Source organism: Cajanus cajan, chromosome 6 (assembly GCF_000230855.2).
Source record: "Cajanus cajan strain Asha chromosome 6, NIPB_CcT2T_4, whole genome shotgun sequence".
Classification (NCBI taxonomy): domain Eukaryota; kingdom Viridiplantae; phylum Streptophyta; class Magnoliopsida; order Fabales; family Fabaceae; genus Cajanus; species Cajanus cajan.
Window position 1 is genome coordinate 3940276 of NC_138522.1, and position 24320 is coordinate 3964595.

A 24320-nucleotide genomic window follows, 5' to 3' on the forward strand; every position below is an offset into this window, starting at 1 on the left:
CCATGAAGAATTCATAGGAGATGGAGTGCTCACAGACAGAAAAATAAGACAAGAATTCTTCGAGATGAAATCCTGCTCATTAAAAATGAAGGATCTGGATAAACATTATCTAAGGATGGTTAAAAGATTCTACCTTCTCAATGGTCTCAATAATCCAAGCTTGAAAAGCACTTATGTAAGTTCACTTCCGGCAGAGATCCAGCCAGAACTCGCCAGAATGGCTGTCGCCGTTAACAAAGACTTTACAGCCTTAACAATGGGTCGGATGACCCAAGAAGCTGTAGATAAGCTCTGCCGCCAGCATGAGTACTTCTCAAACATGCTAAGAGATAAGGGGAAGTACGCTAGAGCTTGTAGAAAACCCTTCTTGGAGATAAAATGCAAAGATAAAGACAGATGCCACTGCTCAAAGAAGAAATTCAAAGGCAAAAAATTCAAATCTCACTTCAAGAAGAGGAAGCATAAAAAGCCTTATAGGTTTTTTAGGAAGAAAGAAACTCGGGGAAGAAACCCAGGCCAAAGATGTTACATTTGTGGCAAAACAGGACACTTTGCTAAGTCCTGTCCAAACAAAGCTCATAAATCCATAAAGATGATTACATTGTTACACCTGGATGACCGAGATGAAGTAGAATCTCTCTACTCAGAACAAAGTTTCGCAGATGAAGACACTGTGTTTGCCCTACAAGAATCTTTCTCAGATGATTCTGGTAGTGATACAGATGACTCTAGCCAAGAGGAAGAACCAGTCCCAGTCTTCGCCGTTGATCAAATTGATAATATCACAACTGTTGCTCCTCCACATCCCAATGTGGAGATTGAGATACTACCATCCAAATATGAGAAGCCTATCAAGGTAATAGGTTTCCTTGACACCGGAGCACAGAAGACTATGATGAATCCAGAAATCTTGTCACCTCATTTCTGGAAAAAGGAGACCACATACTTCATAGCCGCTGATGGAAAAACCTTTAAAACAGAGGTCATTTCCCAAGCACCGGTAGGTATCCGACTCTTTAAAGACTATTTGGTCCAAAGTCATTGGAAGTAAATTACCCAACAAAGACCTTCTAATAGGAATGGATGTTTTCAGTTTAGCACACAAATTATTCATCCATCCTACTGGACTCAAATTCAAAAGAGAATTCAAGCCTTTCGTGCTAACCAACAAGCTATATTCTCTCTCATAAGCTCCACCTGAGTTAGAAGAAATCAAGATAAAGTTGAAATCTTTATGTTCTGACAGTCATGAGGATTTCACTCATCCAAATCCACTCTGGAAAAATTCTGATTTCTTTATACAACTACCATTCAAGCTAAATGAAGATGTAAATCCTACAAAAGCAACCCATCCAGGCATGTCTCCATCTGATCTTAAGCTAGCTAGACAAGAATGCCAAGAATTGCTCAGACAAGGTCTCATAGAGCATACAGAATCAAACTGGTCATGCCAAGCTTTCTATGTAGAAAAAAGATCAGAAAGACTCAGAGGAAAAAAGATATTAGTCATTGACTACAAACCCCTCAATCATTTCTTGAAGGATGATAAGTTTCCTCTTCCTAAGACATCTTCTTTGCCTATCTTGCTAAAAGAATCCAACATCTTCTCCAAATTTGATCTCAAATCTGGATTTTGGCAGTTAGGAATTGAACCCAGCGAAAGACAAAAGACAGCTTTTTGCATCCCCAATGCACAGTACCAGTGAACTGTCTTACCTTTCGGCTTGAAGGTAGCACCTTGATTATTCCAAAGACCTATGACAAAGATATTCGAACCTCTCCTAGACAATGTTATCATCTACATCGATGATATCCTCTTGTTTTCCAAAGATATGGAGAGCCACAAGAAGCTTTTGAACAAATTTTTTGAAAGAGCAAATCTGCATGGAATCATGTTCTCAGAAAAGAAGATACAGTTAGCCCAACAGGAAATTGATTTTTTGGGTATGAAGTTTTCTCAGGGGACTTATCAGCCTCAACCCCATATTGCCAAAGAATTATTCGACTTTCTTGAAGAAAATTTAATTGTCAAGTAGATTCAACAATTTCTGGGAATTCTAAATTACATTCGGGATTTTATTCCCAAAGTTGCTAGATATATCAGTCCTCTCTCAAAGATGCTGAAAAAAGACTCCCCTCCATGGGGACCAGAACAAACACAAGATGTCCAAGAGATAAAAAAGATTGCTCAGATCCTCCTGCATTAAAAATCCCAGGAAATGGAAAGAGAATCATCCAGACTGATGCAAGTGATCATTACTGGGGCGTAGTCTTCATCGAAGAAATGGAAGGAAAGAAATTCTATTGTGGATATGCTAGTGGACAATTCAAAGAAGCAGAAAAGCATTATTACACCACCTACAAAGAAGCACTGGCAGTAAAAAATGGTATCAAGAAGTTTGATTTCCACTTGCGAGGACTTCATTTTGAAGTTCAAATGGATAATTCTTCATTTCCAAAGATCCTAGACTTCAAGAACAAATTGCCACCTGAACCTCAGATCTTGAGGTTGAAAGATTGGTTTTCCAGGTATGATTTCACTATTAAACACATTAAAGGAAAACACAACCTCATCCCTGACTTCCTTTCAAGGCCTCAAAAACTTGTTTTTATTATATCTTCTTCCCATAGCTTTCCATTGATCTTCATGGTAAAACCTTTACCTAATATAGCAAAAACTAGAAAGCTATATCCTCCTGGTCTTGATCCAAAAAGTCCTGAAGAAATCATCCAATTTGCAAAAGCACATTATTATTATTATCTTCATGAGACTTTAAGATATAAAATAGTTCCTCCAACCATGTTTGATCCTACAGAAGAACATCCCATAATTTTTGAATTATTATGTGAAATTGGGTGGGATCTGTGTGAACCAACTCTTTGGGTTATATGGTGTAAAACAGTCCAACATCCAATCCCAATTGCCTTAAGAACACAGTCAGCCTATGATATTCTGATAAATCCAGATAAGGATAATTATTTGTTCTGGACTTTATTAGAATGGTTCTCGCCTCTCCCATGGTGGAGACGTGAGTTAAAAAGGATCCTCAATTTTCAAAGAAACCAAAAGGGAAAGACTAGGGAACAATGTGAGTCCTTAACCTCCATTGCCATCATCAGTCGCCCTTATTTTCAGAAACTTACAGGACAACTCTGGTCCAAAAATAAAGCTTATTTTTGGGGAACCTTTGAGACATATCCTCCAGATCAAAGTTACAGGACACAGTTGATCAACCATCTCAAAGAAACAAGGATCCACTAGAGGAGCCAAGATGAAGCCAGTTCATCACACAGTCGTCTAATCCCTTCTCAGACAAGCCAACAAGGTATCAACGCTTTCATGAGCAGAACTGAATACTACGTTCCTGATGAACAGTTTCAGACAGCTAATGATCTAGGAAAAAACGACGAGGACCTCTACTATGCTGATTTGATGATGAACAGCTGTTCTGATTCAGACACCTCAGATCCAAATCTCTCTCCTAGTCACGAACCTATCATCAAAGGGAAATAATAATGGGAATCTACTTTATGAGCTGGCTGACACTCGTTGTATAATAAGTGTACGTTAGTTTGTATTTTATGTGAGTCATGACCATGTAGGCCCCCTGTTTTTATTCGTTCTTATCGTCTTACATCCCATGATGGTCCTTTTCTATGCTTATCTTTTAATTAGCCAATGAGAATTGGCCCATGTGTAAAAAATGTCAATCACTTGAGAGCTCCTCCGAGTCTATATAAAGAGGCATCCTCTCAGTTTGTAATCAAGTTGAGTTCGAAATAAAATCTCTTGTGTTTCTTTACTCATGGATTTCTAAATCACTTCTCTTTCTCTCTCTCGAAAGCTCTTGATACTATGATAGTATTATGATCTCAGTATTATGCTTGAAGCAAGTATGCTCTGTACTCGCCTCTCTAAGAGGATCTTGTACAACAGAACGCTATGAAACCTTGATCCAATATTTCTGGTCCTTAGGACTTATGATAAACTTGCCTGATATAAGACAGAGGCTGAAAAAAGTAGGCGAGGGATAAAATAAAGTAAGCAAATTCTTATATGAAAGTAACTGAATTATAAATCTCTAAGGCTCCTGGCCATAGTAGATATTAATTTGATGACAAAATTAAAATTCTATATTTTAAAAATTAGATACTAAATATCTCTATTTTAAAATAAAAAAACTAAACTTATAGATTAACAAAAATAAATATTGATCAAAATACAATTTAACATTTCAACTACCAAGTAAAATCTTCGAGACATAGACCGATAAAAATCTTGCTCACTTCCCCTTGTTTTTGCTTTACTTGATCATAACCACCTTATATATTTGATAGTTAGATAATCAATAGTTATTACCTTTCACTTTTATATCTTATTTGTTCATGTAATTATCTACATGAAATGATATTTTTTTTTTACACATATATACTTCTTTACCCTTAAACTGTTTTAAAAAATAAACTTAAAATATATTTTTAGTCCTTTAAAATTAAGATAAATTTATTTTTAAACCTTCTAATTTATAACTATTATTTTTAAATATAATTTTTAAAAATATTATTTTAATCTCTTAATTAACTAATAATATATCTAAAAATGATATTAAAATAATTATATCTCATTAAATAAAATATTTTCACTAACAGAAACAATAATAAGTAAATTTTATACAAAAGTATTTGACAAATTCTTTAATAAAATTTAAATATAAAGATTAAAATATAATTTTTTAAAATTATAAAAACTAAAAACACTAATTTTAAATTCAAAACATTAAAAAAAATTTACTTTAAATTTATAAAATTAAAAACATATTTAAACATTAAAAAAAATATTGCCCTACAATCTCACTTCTTAGACATGCACTAGCCACCTAATTCCCCTTTCAAAAAAATATATTGCCCTTAAATTCCCTATAAAGAAGAATGTCATAAATGTTAAAAGAACAAGAATTTGTATGCAATTTCACAAAAACTTCGGGTTGTTACAGATATTTAAGATGCAATTCTCTCATTTCAACTAAATTTTATTCGGTAAAGACTACTATGAAGAACAATACTCTCACTGAGTTGGAAGAGTACATTGTGCATAAGATTACAACACGTTTTGGATACTATCAAATACTAGCTTGTACTTATAAATCTGCACACCAGCTAGTGCAACGGTAAACATTGATTTGCTTAATATTAAAAAAAATATATTCAACACAAATTACAAAAAAAAATCAAAATCAAGGATAAATTAGTTAAAAATACATTAAAGAGTGGAAACGGGTCATCTATCACAAAAATAAAGGAGATATATTTGAGAATAAATAAAAACTACAGAAGGGTAAATAAAAAGCTGTAAGACCATTACAGTCAACCATGAAGGTCTTAGTAGTTAGATACCCTCCATCCTGCAGGCAAAACTAATTTCTTTCAACAAAAATCTAATTGCAAATATGTAACAAAAGGGGTGGAAAAAGAAATTAATCCCCACTGAATTCTACAGTATTAAGTATCTACTGTAAAATTTTCTGAAATTTTTTAGAGAAAACCACATCAATTAGTTTTCTTCTCTTCTTCCTTTGCGGCATCTGTCACTGCTGAAGCAGAATCCACAACCTGGTCATCCTCACCCCCAAAACCAAATTCGTTTACACGTTTCTTGTCCACTGGATAAATCCACCTCTGGTACAAATATATGATAAAGATAAGATCTGCAAGGCAGGGAGGGATAAAAGAAGTTAAGACAATGACAAAGGTGATTTAATGAACTGATACTTGCAAAGTGCCTAATCCTCTGAGAAAATTCAATGTTACGTTTACATGGCTTAAACAATAAATCAAAATTGGAATACTGCTTCATAAATTAGCCCATTCAAATTTGTCGAATTATGGAATAAAGGACTGGATTCAAGAATGATGATCCTTTTATCTAAATGGCAGCATGAAGGTTCGTGAATGCAAGGCAATCTCAGAAAACATTATAACATAAAATGCAAGTTCATTTCATTCCCTTCTCTAAAAATTAAAACTATCAGCTTCAAAATCGCAATGGAGAAGGAACACCTTTCTTCGGGGAAATCCTTCACGGAGTAACAAAGTTTAACCATCATCTTGCTAACACACAACCATGAAGTTCAAATTTCACTTAATTGGCTCTCAGGTAAGCTGGGATTCAAACTCTCCTTATACTATAAATACAAGAGACAAATCTTCCACTATCAAGCATTCAAATGCCATGGGCTTTGTAAGCCTAGTTGCACCCAGCTTCCTAATCCTTGGGAAGAAATACCAGATTTTATCCAGTTATTCTACAAACAACCTTTCCACCTCTAATCATCAGGTCTTAGACATATTTTGTTAAAACAAATCAACATTTCATGCACCACAAACATATTAATCTTAAAACAAGGCTATCCTTGGTATTTAAAACAGTTACACAGAATAGCGGGTGGTAATGATCCCAATCTTACCATCACGGAAGACAGAAAGCCGATGCAATGTTGGCATTTTTATGACAAATGCAAAAAGGTCATCAATTATGGTGTTGAGAAACTTGTATGTCATTTGCCTCCAAGGTAGATGAGCAACAGATTTGAGCTTGTAGTTGATGAACAGTTGAGGGCACATCATAATAAAGCCTGCAACAGTTTCCCAGTATAATAAGTACAAAGTTTACAAAACTTAAAAGGTTAATGATCATGATAATCGGCATTGAAAATGGTTAAATACTTTGTTACGAAAGTTTTTTCTTTCCCACAAGACAAAAATGATGGTAGAAAGAGGCAAGTAAGAACTAAGAAGATGATTTTTTTCAACAAGGGAAAAGTAAAAGTGCTGGCAAGAAAAATAGCAGTGTGTTCCCCATAGGTGAATTTCATGTTTGTTCTATTTCAGCCAAAATACAGCATAATAGTAAGAAGAATCTTTTTTAATTTATTTTTTAGGAAGACAAATAACCATGCTTACAGCAAGATAAGGTTTAACTCATACAAATGAAAAAATACTCATTCAGTTACAAGTCTCTGCTACCCCAGCAGCACTTGGGACTAACAACTATGGGAAAAAAGGATCACCTCAATTCAGGACATTCTTGCTAGGGAAGCATAAACAACAATTTCAGGCAATTAAAGGCATGCCAAATTTATCAAAGTCAAAGCACTTCGGTTTAATTTAATCAATTTAGATAGCTGTGATCATAAATGGTAGTATCAACTAAAACATAATCATAGCACAACCAAATTAGAAGAGTGCTTACCAAACATGTATACACAACTTGTGAGCGAAGACAGAATCCAAGAATACCAGCTCTTGTGACGCTCATACATCAGCGAGTAAACAGAAAAGCCAGCAACAAGGAGAAATAGAACATAGAATAAATACTTCATTGCAATATCATCATACTCCTTTGTTTTATTCCGTACATATGACTCTCGATCTCGGAGCTTTAACATAGGTATCCTCCCTGACCTATCAATCTGGGAAAAAATAAATCACAGATTGCAGATATCAAATATTAAAAATTAAAGAGAATCAGAATTTGTAGTAGACAAAGCTGGGATGTAAATGCAACATGTATGCCCCCTCCCTCACTCAAGAAGTGTCAAAACAGTAAAAAGGAAGGTCCAAACAACATATTCCATGTATACATATACGTTATCTGTTTATACAGTATTTGTAAACATGAAAAATCTTCACACATGTTCTACATATGCAAACAGTACTTAGTATGCGAGTTTGCAATGTCAGCAACAGCAATTATTATCTCAAGAACATGCTATTTTTTATACTAAAAATTTCATAAAGCACATCTATCAAATATGTTAACATATACATATTAAAAAAAAAACTAGAAGATCACAAAAAATACCTCTATGCGCATGGCTTTTCCAATTTTCCAGAACTCAATAACACAACCAATTCCAGAACTTGCAAGAATCATCCAAGAGGTGTCATTGTCAAGCAGATAAAGGAAGATAATAAGCTGACAAATAAAGCTCACAACAACAGTCTTTGCAGAGAGTCCTTCCATAGATTTATTTTTGTTCCAAAATTGGATGTCTGGATAGAAAGAAAATAATTAGATGATAACTTGTGTCTCTAACCAAATCCATATGTATTTCCTTATTAGAGGTGCTTTCTTAAAAGACTACTTGTACAATTCACTTACCATTCTTGAAAGCCAAGAAGTCAAAGACTGAATGAAGAAGAGAAACAACCATGGTAATTGCCAAGAGGTAAGGATTTCCTTCCAAGAATACCCTCTGATATAATTATCAAAATCAAATAGTTAGGCAACTAGAGAAACAAGGCACTTTATCAATTCATAAGGAGAGAGACAGATGCACAACAGGGGACTTTCTTATATTTTGGAATTCCATTTAAAAAAAATCTAAGAGCATTAATATAAATTATATAAATAAGCAGTGCTTTATGGTTCAAATGCAAAGCTGGTAAAAGACAAATCCAATAAAAGGGCATGATAGAGATGAGCCTTGTGAGTTGAAATATTGCACAAGCAAAGGGTTGCTGAAGGGAACACAAACAAAACACATTGCAAGAAAATAATGGAAGACAATTCATCTATTTTCACCATACAGCTTAAACTATTGGGATTGTTAGCACATTACATCATTAAGGGAGATAAATATCCTATATGGCCAAGTACATTAGAATTGGACACATACCAGCCTCATTCTTCTAATTAAAAAAGTTAAATTCTATCACAAGGTAAGTGGGCTTATGCATTATCCACACTTCAAGCCTAAAGGCTCGTGTGAAGGGATGTGTTAAGAGAAATACATAAACCACCATTGAAGATTAATATCTCACTTTTTCAGAGATGAATGCATATCATTTATAGAGTCAAAGATTGATTCCAGAGCGTGGCAATTTACAATGCATGGGAACCACCATTTTGGAGGAACCCAACAACTCCATCCATTTTTTTATTTTATTTAAAAAATGTAATCACTATTCCCAACATTATAAGTACCGAAAGATAGGTGTACCTTGAATAGAATACTATGAAATTTGTTTTAACTTACAACACTGAGATGCCATAAAATAACAGAAGAAAAGGCAAAACTCAGAACATAAAGTAATAAAGGACAATGATCAAGGATGAGATGGTTCGAGAATTATCAATATTCAAGCAAGACGTGGCTTTAAATAACATATTGCTCAAATACGAAAGGACAAAATATTTGATGATTTCCAAAGCCAGATTTTGTTTTAAATATCAATCCAGGGTACTAGGATCTCATACATCCGCATATAGAAAATAAAACAAACAAATTGCTGTCATATATAGATACAATCCAACAGCTGAGAAGTTCTCAAAATAATTTCATTGTATGTTGAAGTCATGTATATAAATCCAAAATAATTGTTTGTTTCTCAAAAGTTTTTCAGAAAATTGGAAAAATAAGCAACTATTTTTTCTGAATAAGCAGAACCAAACACACATTTAGACTTTGAGGATCAAAAGCATAGAAATGGCTTTTATGATAAGCATAATCCACTCTATAACAAGTTTGAGGGTAAAGACATATCCTTGACAATGTGGGCATTCTGCTGACCAAAATACACTTTAAGGATTCTTGCTACGTGAAAAGTATGGTGATGTGCAACTGCAAGACTTCATTTCATTTGCTATAGCTCAATAGTGGATGCTACAACACAAGATTTACTACTAGGAAACGAAGGGTCAAAATCATAGTAAATCAGAGGTAAGCACACCAGGATTTTGTACAAGCACCAAATACCATATTTATTAAAATGTCTCCCAACACATAAAAAAGAGCTATTTTCATCAAGATTTTATTTAAATGTAATATTCAATTAAGAAGTACTTCAGCAATCGAACATGACACAGCCACTTATTACAACCAAACAGGAAAAAATATAATGGTTTAAGAACTAAATAACATGATATCACAACTGGAAGATGTCAAGTTCATGGAGAAGGATGCAGTGAAAGAAAAGAAAAAAAAGCTAAAAACAAGGCCTCAGAGTTCAAATGAACCATAATTCAACAAAGTACTCAACATGCATGTTCCATCAAATAAGTTCAGTCTATGCTATAAATAAAAAATTATGTAGAATTGAGACAATTTTCTAAAACTACAAACCTTGAGTTCATCGGCCTCGCCTTCAAGCATGCTTCCATAATTACGGTGAATCTGGAAGGACTGGTCGATCTGCATGAATAACTGCCACTTTGTCATACTAATGGGACCAACTTCCAGGTTAAGTGATAATTCAGTTATTGTCTCGTTCAAAGGTATCAACTTATCCCTGAGTAGCCAGAACTCGTTGAAAAATACAATTGGATAGTAGTTCCCAGTAAAAGGATCAATGTTCAAGGCTGGGCACCCCAAGTTAAGGAAACTTGGACATATCATATAATCAGCTAACTTGCATGAATACACTTGTTACTCAGTGTCAATTTGAAATTCAAAAAATAAGAGACATTACTGAAAGTGAAATGACCCAAAAAATATTCAATTGCATAAGGCACTGCCATCTATATAAGTTCTCCATTATTCTACATTAAACTATTAATCTTGCATAATATGACCATATTATGTTTAATAAGCGTACAAAAGGGACTCCGTGCCTCCATGAATTATTTTTATAAATAATAAATAATAAAAATTATATAATAGTAGGTGGTTATTAAAAATACAAAGGTTGTTATGAAGTGAGAAAAGTTTAAAAAGTGAAATCTATGTGAATGAGTTAGAAGGAGTTACAAAAGGGTAAAATGGTCCAAAAATGTATACATGAAAAAGGCCTATCGCCTTTATTATTGTTATAGATTATAGATGATAGACATGACATCCAGAAGCCAATGCCAAGAAAGGGGAGAATAATAAATAATAAAAAGGAAATAATAATAGCAAACAACATAAATGACAAGGATACAGGGAGCAATATTTGGTGCTACGCCTGATTTTGGGTACCTGAAAACAGGAAAAGTATATTATAAAAATAAGCACTGCCAAAAATAAATATACATCAATTAACTACCTCTGCTAAAGGCAAATTAAGAAGTAGAATTTATAGGTTTAATTGTACATAATCCAAGAAACATACTGAGTGAAATCAGCAACCAAGTTTATCGTTATGTTTGGTTTCCAATATGAAACCCACTCCACAGGACCATCATCCTTAGAATCATCATCATCTCCAGTTTCATCAACCACCTAACGCAACCAAAAGAGAACAATATTGAGACCAACATGAAAACAGTAAGTAAAATCATGAAGTAAAGCATAGAACACTAACCAATTGAAAAACTGACATTATTGATACAGACACTACTAAAATATATGGATTGGTGCAAGTAATTCCATGTAAACATACCGAGCCAAATCTTAAGGAACAGATCTAGGGGCACAGCACTTCTGGACCAATAAGATATAGCATTTACGGAATTAGATTTTAACCACAAGTTATTGTTAGAACTTCTAAACACTGGTTTCAACTATGGACTTAAGGATAGCAAACTATATGCTCCTTCAAAAGGCTCAATGAAGAGGGAGGAAAAGACAGATGAATTCCCATGTTAAATAGTTTCTATCACTTTGTGCTGCATAGATATAAATGACATTCCACACTTTTCCCCTCCCCCAATATTTTAAAAGTTTCAAAATTAATTTATGTCTCTGTAGGTACATCCATGTCATAGTTAAGCAGGAGTTTATAAACAAAAAAAAATTAAAAACACAAATTTATGTTTTACTATAAAATATTATAAGTTTACTACGGGTCTACGGCTTTACAAGGTAAGATGGGATACCATATTTATAAAGGTATCTAGACATTAAACATAATATAATATGATAGTTTTAATGTTTCAAAACTCACCATAATAAACATCCTTAACTCGAGCCAAAGTACCATCATAACAATTTTGCATAAAGCTAATTATAAAAATATGAGAGCAAATAACAAACCTTGGATGTCACTTGAGCCTCACTAGAATCTGGTGAACTTCCCAACAGACTTTTCTTTTTATCTGCTTTTGACTTGGGCAAGTGTGTCACAACAGCTGAGACCAATAAAAACAAAGACATCTCATAAATAACTTTCTTTCAAATATTTAAAGTGCCTAAAATATCAAAAAGTTAAAAGTCATACGATGTGTCCTTCCGAATGCTGCCTGAGGCTGGTATTCCGGATCGCTTGGGTCAGGTGAAAAGCCAGAGTGTGCAAAGAAAACATGAGCATATAGACTCCCATTGTGCTTCAAAGACTGAAAAAAGAATAAGCAACCAAAAAGTCCAGTGTTATGGGAACTAATTTTAAATTTTCTTCAAGAACCAATTTAAATAAATCACACAGAGCTAGCACTAGCATTTTCAGTCAGTCATACCTCAGATGGATGATACTTCAAAGTAAGAGTCCTGGTACTCTCAGGTCCCCAAACAGCATACGGAATATTGGTTTCATGCCATACAAGAGAACTTTCACTACCAAAATCATTAAACTTCTCGTGCTCAGAAAGATAAAGCCACATATCCTGAACAAAATAGCATCCCAAAAGGAACTTCAATTAGCACAAAAACAAAAGGCAACGCAACACCAACTAGGAAATCATTTGTAGGACATGCTAGTAAGAAAATTTTGATAAAGACATGCTAGGAACACGCTATTTTGAACACATTATTTATTATTCGCTGACATTCATTAGATATCACGAAATTTATCAGAAGAGAAGTGTTGCAAACTCTCGCCTTCTGATAAACTGACTGCTCTTACGCCAAAAAAAAAAAAGTTTTTTCAGTACAAGTTGATTATTTTGAGACTTCCGATATTGAACAAAGCTAACATCATAACTACAAAACTCTTCACACCACGCGACGAGGTAATCTCATTAAATCACAAATCGTGACCTAAAAGTATCGTCGAAATAATATAAACAAGTAACCTAGGCTCAAAAGTAAATCGAAGTGACCAGAGAAGTGGATTAAGATAAATAAGAATAATAAAAAAGAAATCGAAGTGAGATCATGCGATTGAAGTTGAGTTAGCAGAGGCGAAAGTGTGTACCATAGGCTGTGCTTTGTGGAAGAGATTGGAGATGAGAGCGGAAGGTTCGGTAGGTTTTTTGGGGGAAAAGAATTTGGAAGCGAAGTACCAGAAAACGACCATGCGAATGATTCCGGTGAGGCCAAACCCTCCTTGCTGCTGTTGCTGCCTCCCTTGCGGTGCCCCACCGCCTTCAACTGCTGCCGCAGGCGGCGCCATCTTCGGCGGAGAAGGATAGAGAGAGAGAGAGAAAGAGAGAAGAGAAAAATCAGTGATGGAATCGAAGATTTGAAAACGAATACTACTACGAGTGAGAGACGGTGTATACGATATTAGTAAAGGGAAAAAGAAAATAAAACGAATTATTTTAGAACTCGGTGGCCACGCAATCTTCTCCACCCCTACTTTATGCAATTTACAGTTACACTAAACCACCTTAGCTTAATTATTTTTTAAAACTTTCCATGCATAATATTTCTTAATTATAAATTTTTAAATAAAAAAAAACGTTTTATGAGTTTTATTATAATTCTTAAAATAATCGAGTGAAATATTGATGAGCCGAAATTTAAAATAAAATATTTGAAAAGATACCTTAGTGTTTATTATCATATTTGTGCCAATTTAAAAGTGAATATTGGATCATAAGGCCCAAACAGAGTTGTCTTTAACGCAGTTAATCACGTATTAGAGAAGCAACTCTTTCTGGCTTTCCCTTAAATTTTTATTTGGACGTGAAAAACTTCATAACGTGTGTGATAAATGATAATGCGAAAGCAACACGCACTATATTATATTATATATATACTAGAGTATGTTTGAATATATAATCGGAAATTTAAGCTGTTTCTTTTATTAAAGAAAAAAGGTTATCTGTAAAGTAAGTTGAGTGTTTGAGATAATATCCAAAGTTTAACCTGTCGACAAAAATGAGATAAGTTTTTTTTTTTTATAATAAATTTAAAATTAGTATTTTTTCTTTCATAAAGTGTGTAATGATGCGAAAGCTACACGCAATATAGTGGTTTTTTGACCTAAGTAAATTAAAAAAAATTAAAAATACACGAAATAAATTAAAAAAAAAAAAACTAATTACCGAAATAGGTGATTTTGGACAAGTCAGCACACACGTGGCACTGAAAACGCCTGGGGGTGGGCGTTTTTTAGAAAACGCCTCCCCCCCAGGCGCCATGTAAGCTGATGTGGCACGGTCAAAAGAAAACGCTGGGGGGAGGCGTGTTGTACACGTGGCAGAAGATTGTTGATGGCGCCTCCCCCCAGGCGCCATGTAAGCTGTGGCACGGTCAAAAGAAAACGCTGGGGGGGAGGCGTGTTGTACACGTGGCAGAAGATTGTTGATGGCGCCCCACCTCCAGGCGCCAAGTGTGCTGATGTGGCACACACTGAAAGCGCCTCCCCCCAGGCGTTTTGCCATGTGTGGGTGAGAAAACGCCCTCCCCTGGGCGCCTTGTACACACATCAGTACAGATTTACAAAAACGCCTGAGGGCCAGGCGCTATCAAATTAGTTAAATGTATTGGGTTGCACAAGATTCATTTGTTCGGTTTGTGGTCCAACGTATTTTTTATTTGGTGGTCCAGGTGCTTCAAGTAAGTAAGAGTTTTTAAATATTTGTAAATTTAAATTTTAAATTTTATATGTTCTATGTATGTATCATTGTTAGGTTTGTATAGTAGAGTGGTATAAAATTTAAAAGATAATTTTTTTTTTAGTTTGAAGTTGAAAACGAGAATGAAACACCTAGAACGGGCCGTTCTGAGAAAGCACGTATTCAGAACGGGCCGTTCCTGTTTTTAAAGAATGGTTGGTAAGATTTGGTTTGGAACGACCCGTTCTCTTTTTAGAACAGGGCGTTCTGAATGAAAAATTTACCTGTGATTAGTTCCCTCAGAACGGGCCGTTATGAATTCAGAACCGGCCGTTCTGAAATCAGAACGGGCCGTTGTGAATTCAGAACGGCCCGTTCTGGGTTAACAGAACAAACACATTTGTTACGATGAGAACGGCCCGTTCTGGAATTAGAACGGGCCGTTCCAGTGGCCCAATTAAAATTTTTTTAAATGAAAAAGTTATTTAATTTGATTTTTATAATTGAATATATGTATTTATTGCAATGTTAAAAGTTGTGATATTATACTGAATATTTGAAATTTAAAAATTTGAGACACAATATGAATGAAATATTTAATTTGATTTGTATTTGATTAGGAATGTCTCGTAGAGGTATTGATTACGTACCTGATAGTGATGAAGAAGTAGACATTGTTCCATCAAATGAAGTATGGACAAATGAACAATTTTTGGCGTCAATGAGAAGTGCAATGGCAGCAAGACAGGCTGAAGAGGCTCGAGAACAGGAGCCATTGTCTCCGTTGTCACCCCCTACACCAAAACTTGGGGATGATGACGAAGAGACATCGAGTACACGTGACATTGGCCGTGTTATTCCTGGACCAGCTGGTTTGGTCCAAGCTACAATGAGGAACAGGGAAGCTGAAAATCCGTTGCCAACACAAGAGTTTTTGGCTGATCTTAATGGACCTGCGATGTTGGTGTTCAACTCTAACCCGTGGCGCTATGCTATGCATTATGTGAAATCTAGAGGTTTGTTTAGCATATTAAGTTTGATGTGTGTAAATTTAATGATGCAAATAATGTTAACTATAATTTGTATTTTTTTAACAATAGGTCTACCTGAAGTGACTCCATTGATTAATATCGACCACAATTTACAAAGAGTCCCAACAGTTGTTGCTTTTGTGGAGTCTATGACCCCAACTGGACAGGGAAATTATACTATTAATTTAAAGGTATGGTTAGTGAATTTGTTATACATTAAAAGAAAATGTTTTGTAATTAATTGTAAATATTTATTTCAGGACCCAACTGCAGCGATTGGTGCAAGCTTACATTACAAAGTTAAGCAACACCGACAATATGGGGAAGACATTGTTGTGGGGTGTGTGTTAATTCTGAAACAGGTAAAATTTGTTGTATAAAATGAAATTATATGTTATTTATGTGTTGAATTGAATTTGTTTGTTTTTTGTTTAGGTTGTCGTGTTTTCCCCTAGGCGTTTCCGTGATCCTTACTTCCTCAATATAACTAAAAATAATATAAAACGGGTGAGTAGTATTAGTTAAATAAAATTTATTTTGTAAGTAATATTGTTTAACAAATGTATGTTAAAATTTTTTCAGGTTATTCCGAAGAATATCTGATTTGATGACAAAAAGTATTTGTAATTTAGTTTTAGGTTTATTGTTAATTCAAATGGTTGTAATGTAAATTTTATTGTGAATTGTAATATTTAAATTTGGATAATATTGTTATTAAATATTCGTGAAAAAAAATTATTTATTAAATATTTATTGTGCACTTTAGTTATATGTATTTGTTGTTGTTGTTTTATAATTTTGTAATGAAAAAAAAATTGTTAAATTATGCACTTCATATTATTTTATTATTTTAGTTAGGGTCCATCTGCCTATAAATATAAGTGTGTGTGTGTGTGTTTTATGTTCAGACACTTTCTCTTCAACTTAAGATAGAAATATTGTAGTAGTGAGTTCGAAGAATGGGTTCAACAACAGTGTTTGCTCTTGTGTTTCAAAATGTTCAGATATTTCAAACTCAGTACGGTCTTGATTATGCCATACAAATGCCATCTAGTGAGAGAGTTATCAAACTTAACGAAGACATGACACTTGTTGATTTGTTGAATGAGGTACATAGGAGGTTGATCAAAGGGGATAGCAAACGCATAAGTCAAGTTCATTATCGTTGTCCAGTTAGATATGAAGATGGAGGAAAGCAATATACTCCATGTAGACCCCTAAAATTGTCCGGGTAGGAAATAAAGCTTGAAGACTCTTGAAGACTGAAGGAAAGTCAGCCAGAAGGACTCATGGAAGGCCCTAGGAGGATTCTCTGTAGGTCTAGAGGTCTTGTAATAGCTCAAAATAAAGAAGTGGAGGGAATGAAGCCCAATACGGCCTCCCAAAAGTTCAGTACGGCCATATTGAACATTTTAAACTACAATACGGCCGCACTGAACTCAATACGGCCGTATTGAAGTTTCTGAACTTCAATACGGCTGCACTGAACTCAATACGGCCGTATTGAGGTTTTTTGAACTTCAATACGGCCGTACTGAATTCAATACGGCCGTATTGTAGTTCAAAACTTCAATACGGACCGTATTGACTCCAGGGCCCGTATTGCGCCTGTTCCCTATAAATAAGACGTCATTTGGACGTCATTTGACACTTTGACACTGAGTTTTAACCCTCTTCTTGAGTATTCTGGGTTTTTTTGAGCAGTGCTATGCCTAGAAATCACTCGGAGAGTTGATCCGACAAAGTTCTCGAGTTCTGAGCTTTTTGCTTGAGTCTCGAACTGAGTCGAAGGGAAATCCTCCGGATTTCCATAGTCAAAATTTTCTAGGAGGGAGCGAGCGGGCTTGTAGAGCGAGGGAACGCCAAAAAGCTTCCCAGTTTTACTTGAATATAAAAGCACGCTTCAAAGGTTTCTTCTTAAGTCCTTCCTTTTACTGCTTTCTGTGTGTATATTTAACTGTCATCATGTAGATAGTTAAGTTATAATTGTTTAGAATAAATAGGGGTAATTTAGTAATTTCGCACTATTATTTTTAGAAATAATCTGTCATAGGGAACCCGAAAGGGGCGCTGTGGGGTGCTAACACCTTCCCCACGCGTAACCGACTCTGGTTGTCATGGCCGAAGTCGATTTTTGAATCGATTGCCTTAAACTTCTTTTTCCAATGTTTTGAGTAAAACATTGGTGGCGACTCCATGAACCCTTCCTTTTTATGAAAACCGCTAATCCATGGAGGGTCCCGCTTGGGATTAACATGGATTGGTGAGCCTTTTAATAAAATTGCTCGTTTGACAAGGTCTCAGTTTGAGAATAAGTCATTCTAGCAATCCATATTTTTAAACAAATAAAAGAGTCCAACCATCCTTCGCGAATGCCGAAAGCCCGTTTCGGGCCGGTGGCGACACTCCATATCCTTTAACCTGTGATGAAGATGTGGCATTCATGTTTCACAAATTTGCAGAAGACCCGAATGAATTACTACTGAATTTGTTTGTTACTTTAGAAGATCTTGAGCCTCCACAATTGCAGATGTGGAACATGGTCAATTCATTTGAAAGACAACTAAACTTCATGTAGGTTACCGTATAAGTGTGGAGTCAATGTTTTCTTGTTTGTATCGTTGTTTATTTTGTAAACAGTCAGTGTTTACTTTGTTAACTTCATGTTATTGTTGTCATTGTTGTTAAACAATAGTTAAGTATTTGTTGAAGTTTAAAAGTATTGTCTTAATTTGAATGTAGTAGTAAAGTGTTGAAGTATTAATAATATTTACGTTTGTGATTAACAAATGTGATAATATATTGGTTACAATGAAAAATAAAATTTGAAAATGTAAAGTATAAAGTAGGTTAAACGAATTTCCCTGATTGCAATGACAGAATCGATGGTGTAGATCATCTCAAATTTAAATCGATCAGTGTTCATTGGTCAGATTTGTTGTCTCCTAGTAACAGGGGAAACGAACGGCCCTGATCACACCGACAGAATCAACGGTGTAGAACATGTATTTTTAAAATCTATCACTGTTCATGGGTCAAATGTGTTGTCTCGTAGTAGCAGGGGAAACGGACGACCCTGATCGCACCGACAGAATCAACGGTGTAGATCATCTCGAATTTAAATTCGTCACTGTTCATAGGTCAGATGTGTTGTCTCCTAGTAACAGGGAAACGAACGGCCCTGATCGCACCGACAGAATCAAAGGTCTAGATCATGTATTTTTTAAATCTGTAACTATTCATGGGTGAGATGTGTTGTCTCCTAGTAGCAGGGGAAACGGACGACCTTGATCGCACCGACAGAATCAACGGTGTAGATCATCTCGAAATTAAATATGTCACTGTTCATGGGTCAAATGTGTTGTCTCCTAGTAGCAAGGGAAACGAACGGCCCTGATCGCACCGACAGAATCAACGGTCTAGATCGTGTATTTTTTAAATCTGTAACTGTTCATGGGTCAGATGTGTTGTCTCCTAGTAGTAGGGGAAAAGGACGGCCCTGATTGCACCGACAGATTAAATGGTGTAGATCATATCGATTTTAAATCCGTCACTGTTCATGGGTCAGATGTGTTGTCTCCTAGTAGCATGGGAAACGAACGACCCTGATCGCACCGACAGAATGAACGGTGTAGATCATGTATTTTTTAAATCTGTCACTGTTCATGGGTCAGAACGAACGGCCCTTACATCCTCTCTTTTTAAACAGTCAAAATAGTCTCTATACTTCACAATTTTTTCTTTTGTTTCCTCTCTAGGTTTATGCAAGCCATAATTCCACCTGTTATAAAAACAAAAAAACCATTAAATCTTCAATTTCCAAATTAATTCTAAATATATTTATTCTAAAATCGATCACAAGTAATATAGTTACTAACCTTGCCCCTAGAGGAACATGAAATGTAGATAAAGGTGGATGAGGTGGTGCAATAAATGGAAACCGATACCATGCCCATAATTGCAATAAAATACCTGACCCAGCAATTTCCTTGTGATCATAATTCGTCGCCACACACAACTCCCTGTACATATTTGCCAGGACGCATGACCCCCAACTCATTTGACCACAAACATCTAGGTCTTCGAGGAAACTCAGGTATCTGAGGGATACAAACGAGTTAGAGTGATCGGTTAATAAATATCCCCCGATCATACGTAAAATGAACGCTCTAGTATAGCGTTCCAACTGTTCCTGGCTATGTATATGCTTAGAAACATCCGAAAAGTGCTGGTCAATCCACCTCATCCTCAATCTACCCCCAACAAGCATTGCCTCAGGGGGTGTCATACCAAGAAGGCGCTGCACAAGAGCTCCCCAATCCATACTTGCGTATCCAGTAATGGGTGCCCCAGAGATCTTCAACCCAAGTAAAATTGCAACATCCTCCAACGTGATAGTACACTCGCCGAAGGACATGTGAAACGTGTGGGTCTCTGGTCTCCATCGCTCAACTAACGCAAATATTAAATGGTTATCCACAGGAAAGTAACTAATCTGCGCCATCCCCATAAAACCAGCCCTCTGTAAAAGATCCTGAACAGCAGCTGGAATGTCACCACCACGCAACTCTGATTGTTTTGCACTCCTAACCTTCAGAACCCTATCCTCAGCTCCATTCCATATATGCTCAGATATATGGAATGGCTGAAGCCTTAATAATGAATCATCCATAGGTCCTGCATGAATAATCTGTCTAGACATCCTGATATAATTCAACAAACAAACAAATTAAATAAACTCAAACAACAATTTATTTCTAAATTTTAGAAATACCTAAATACCTAATTTAAACCCTCATAATAATTCAACATTTTGAATTGAAAGCATTCATTACTGCAATGAGAACGGGCCGTTCTGGTTTCAGAACGGGCCATTTTCATTGCACAAAAAGTGTATAAATTTGGGTTTCGGAATGGCCCGTTCCGAAAGCAAAACGGGCCGTTCTGAACCCTTCCATACTTCACTAAATGAAACAACGAGAACGGCCCCACAACGGCCCGTTCTGAAAGTAGAACGGGCCGTTCTGAAAGTAGAACGGGCCGTTCTGAAAGTAGAACGGGCCGTTTTGATTTCACAACAGCTCGTTCCACATCCAAAATAACACCCATTTACTTTATCCAGAATGGCCCGTTCCAAAAACAGAATGGGCCGTTCCACACCCACAAACCAGTGACGAATATCCCTCAACATTTTCTATTTAAATTTTTCTCTTACTTTAAAATTATTAAAATTCAAAACATACCTGATAACACCATGTAAATATACTTTTGTGGGCAAAAATCACTGGTAACACACTCGTATTCTCAAAGCGTCGGGACCTCAAGCGTTTTTCCACAAAAATAATCCTCTCCCAGCACCACCCAGCAACACCATTTAAACACAAAAAGAGGGAAGGAGGTACAGATGGCGCCTAGCGGGGAGGCGCCTTCAGTGTACACAAATGGCGCCTTGGGGGGAGGCGCCTTCAGTGTGTGCCACATCAGCACACTTGGCGCCTGGGGGTGGGGCGCCTTCAACGAAATTCTGCCACGTGTACAACACGCCTCCCCCCAGCGTTTTCTATTCACCGTGCCACGTCAGCATACATGGCGCCTGGGGTGGAGGCGTCTTCTAAAAAACGCCCACCCCCCAGGCATTTTCAATGCCACGTTGGCGCCTACGTGTCCAAAACTACCTATTTTGGTAATTACTTTTTTTTTTTAATTTTTTTCGTGTATTTTTTTTTTTTTTATTTAGATGGGTCAAAAAAGTCCAATATAGTATATACTTTAGAGCATGTTTGAACATATTAAAATCGGAAATTTAAGCTGTTTCTTAATTAAAAAAAAAAGTTATTTGTGAAGTAAATTGAGTGTTCGGAAATGAGATAAGTTATTTTTACACATTTAAAGTCAGCATTTTACTTCTGCAATACAGAAAATAATTATTTATTTTATACGGCTATATTTATAATAAATAAATATTATTGTAGATTTGTGAAATAATTTAAATTATGACATAAAATTATTTTTAAATATTATTAATATTTTTTAAAATATATTGAAATACATATAAAATAACATATTTAAGAGTTAAAAGTTAAAATATTAAAATAGATATGAAAATAATATATTTAAAAGAGGTAATAAGTTAAAAAATATTGAAATAAATATGAAGTTAATAAAAAAAAAAGATAATAAGATGAAAATAATAAAAATAAATATGAGAATAACATATTCTGAGAGATAGAAAGTAAATTTTTTTTTATATATTTAAGATAAAAATAAAAAAAATCCAGAAAGATTATATATATATATATATATATATATATATATATATATATAAATGAGACAAAATTCATTAATACCAAATATAAGTTTAAAAATTTATACTATATTCTATATTTTTAATAATATTTTGTATAATATAAATTTAATCAATCAAATCATTTAATTGTAATAATATTATATTTGACTACTACTTATTAAATAATAAATCATTATTTGATATAAAAAATAGATATAATTTATTTTTAACTATTAATAAACTTAGGAGAGAGATAATATATTAAGAGATGAACCGTTACTCTCTTAAAATTATCGATAGTTAAAAATAAAATATATTTATATTTTTCATATCAAATGAATAATATTTTTATTTAATTAGTAGTAATTAAATATTAAAAAAATATTTTTACTTTTAAATTTAAATATTATTCTTCTCTATCAATTTTTTATGTTTACTTTAATTTTTTAACTTTTTATCTCTTGAATATATCATTTTATATTTTTTCAATATTTTTTTTGGTAATGTTTTTCAATATTTTTTAACGTTTATCTCTTTACATATATCATTTTCATATTTATTTTAATATTTTAAAAATTAATCATTAAAATAATTATATCAAAATACAAATTATTTATTATAAACTTAAAATATAATTTATTTATTCAAAACTGTTTATTATTTACAAATTTTAATTATAATATAAAATATACATATATATAATTAAAATTATTTTTTATTATAAGTTTTAGTTATACTAGTAAAAAAAATATCTTGAGCCTTATTAAAACATAAATATATATAAAAAAAAAGTGAACAATTAATATTAATGAAATGGGTAGTTATCATTTTGTATACACATTTTTTTCTATTTTATCTTTAATGATACATTAGTAAGAAAATATTGAAATATGATATATATATATATATATATATATATAATATATATATATAAAGAAAAAAAATATAGATTTTTCATTTTCACTTTTTATTAATCAATTTTATTGCTTAATATTATAGTTATTTTTTTAATTATCTTACCTATTTAATCTCAAAAATAACTTTAACTTACATTTTAGTTTCCACTTACTAATATTCTAACATCGTAAACTAACCATGATTTTTTAACCATAATAACAAGTGGATGCTTTTTTGTCTTAGCATTCTCTATTTATATTTTTAGTTATTTATCATTATATTCTATTTGAGTTATTTTATATTTTATTTTTTTATTTAAATAAAATATATAGAGATATGAAGTGTCTCAACCTATTAATTAGAGTATAAATATCTTAAACAAAAGTAGGTACCAAAATCCAATACTCCTTTTATATATTGTTATAAATTATAGATAAGATAAATATTTCTTATGTGCAATACACAAGATAAAATACTAGTCATAAAAATTAGTAGAGTCGAAGAATTTCATATCTGTATGTATTTTATTTAAATAAAAATTTAAATGTAAAATGTGAGAAAAAAAAATAAATTTAAAATAAAAGAGGTGGTGAGTCATACACATATTGCACCAATTAACTATGATTTTATTTAATTGAGAGTTTCGGTTATTAAAAGAGAGGATGTACAAAATGAAAAATAAAAGTAAAATTAAAAATATTTAAAACTAATATAAATAAATAAATTAATAGGTAAATGTATCTTAAAAAAATCAAAAAATTATATTTCTTTTATATATTGCATAGATAAATCAATTTTCACGATTATGGTAAACAAACCCTCGTGCCTGTTCGCGGGTGGTTTTTTCGTTTTTAGTTTTGAAATTTTTAAAAACTAAACTTAGCTTTAGTTTTGATGTTTGAGTTTCAATTTATTTCTGTTTTTTGTTTTAAAATTTTATTTGCAAAATAAAGATTGATAATAATAAAATTTTACTAAAATATAATTATTATGTTACATGAGTTGCATATCATAATTATTGAGTTTAATATATATATATATATATATATATATATATATATATATATATATATATATATATATAATATTGTCATTTTGACAGGTATCTGCCAAACTCACGTTGCTTTGTTATATTGTTCTCATATGATTCTTCAACTTGTAATTCAACAATTATTTTTCAATATATGATATAAAATGACCTTTTAAAACTTCTAAAACAATTTTCAACCACATTACCTAATGAAAAATGCATATAATTAAATAAGTTTCTTGAATCTTGAAGTATTTGATGGCCTTTATAATCATGTAAGTGGTAACATTTTTCATGACATGCTTGAATAATTTCTAAAAATATTTTATTCATCGTACTTTATAATTGGTCATTATAAATCTAAACTACTTATTAAAAGAGTAACAACACATTAAGTTGTTAGTTGATTTAATTTTTCTTCTAAAATTTTTGGTGAAT

General features: G+C 33.5%; 1 protein-coding gene across 1 annotated transcript; it reads right to left on the reverse strand.

Annotated features, from left to right (window-relative positions):
- Positions 1 to 5234: 5234 nt before the first annotated feature.
- Positions 5235 to 13382, reverse strand: LOC109796958 (uncharacterized). Its single transcript, XM_020356828.3, has 12 exons — positions 13051 to 13382; positions 12374 to 12520; positions 12139 to 12253; positions 11955 to 12049; positions 11092 to 11201; positions 10921 to 10958; positions 10125 to 10360; positions 8162 to 8255; positions 7862 to 8052; positions 7250 to 7469; positions 6465 to 6632; positions 5235 to 5705 (listed from the first exon to the last, which is right to left on the reverse strand). Exons 1-12 carry the CDS (start codon positions 13246 to 13248, stop codon positions 5548 to 5550), a joined length of 1770 nt encoding a protein of 589 aa, XP_020212417.1. The 5' UTR covers positions 13249 to 13382; the 3' UTR covers positions 5235 to 5547.
- Positions 13383 to 24320: the final 10938 nt, after the last annotated feature.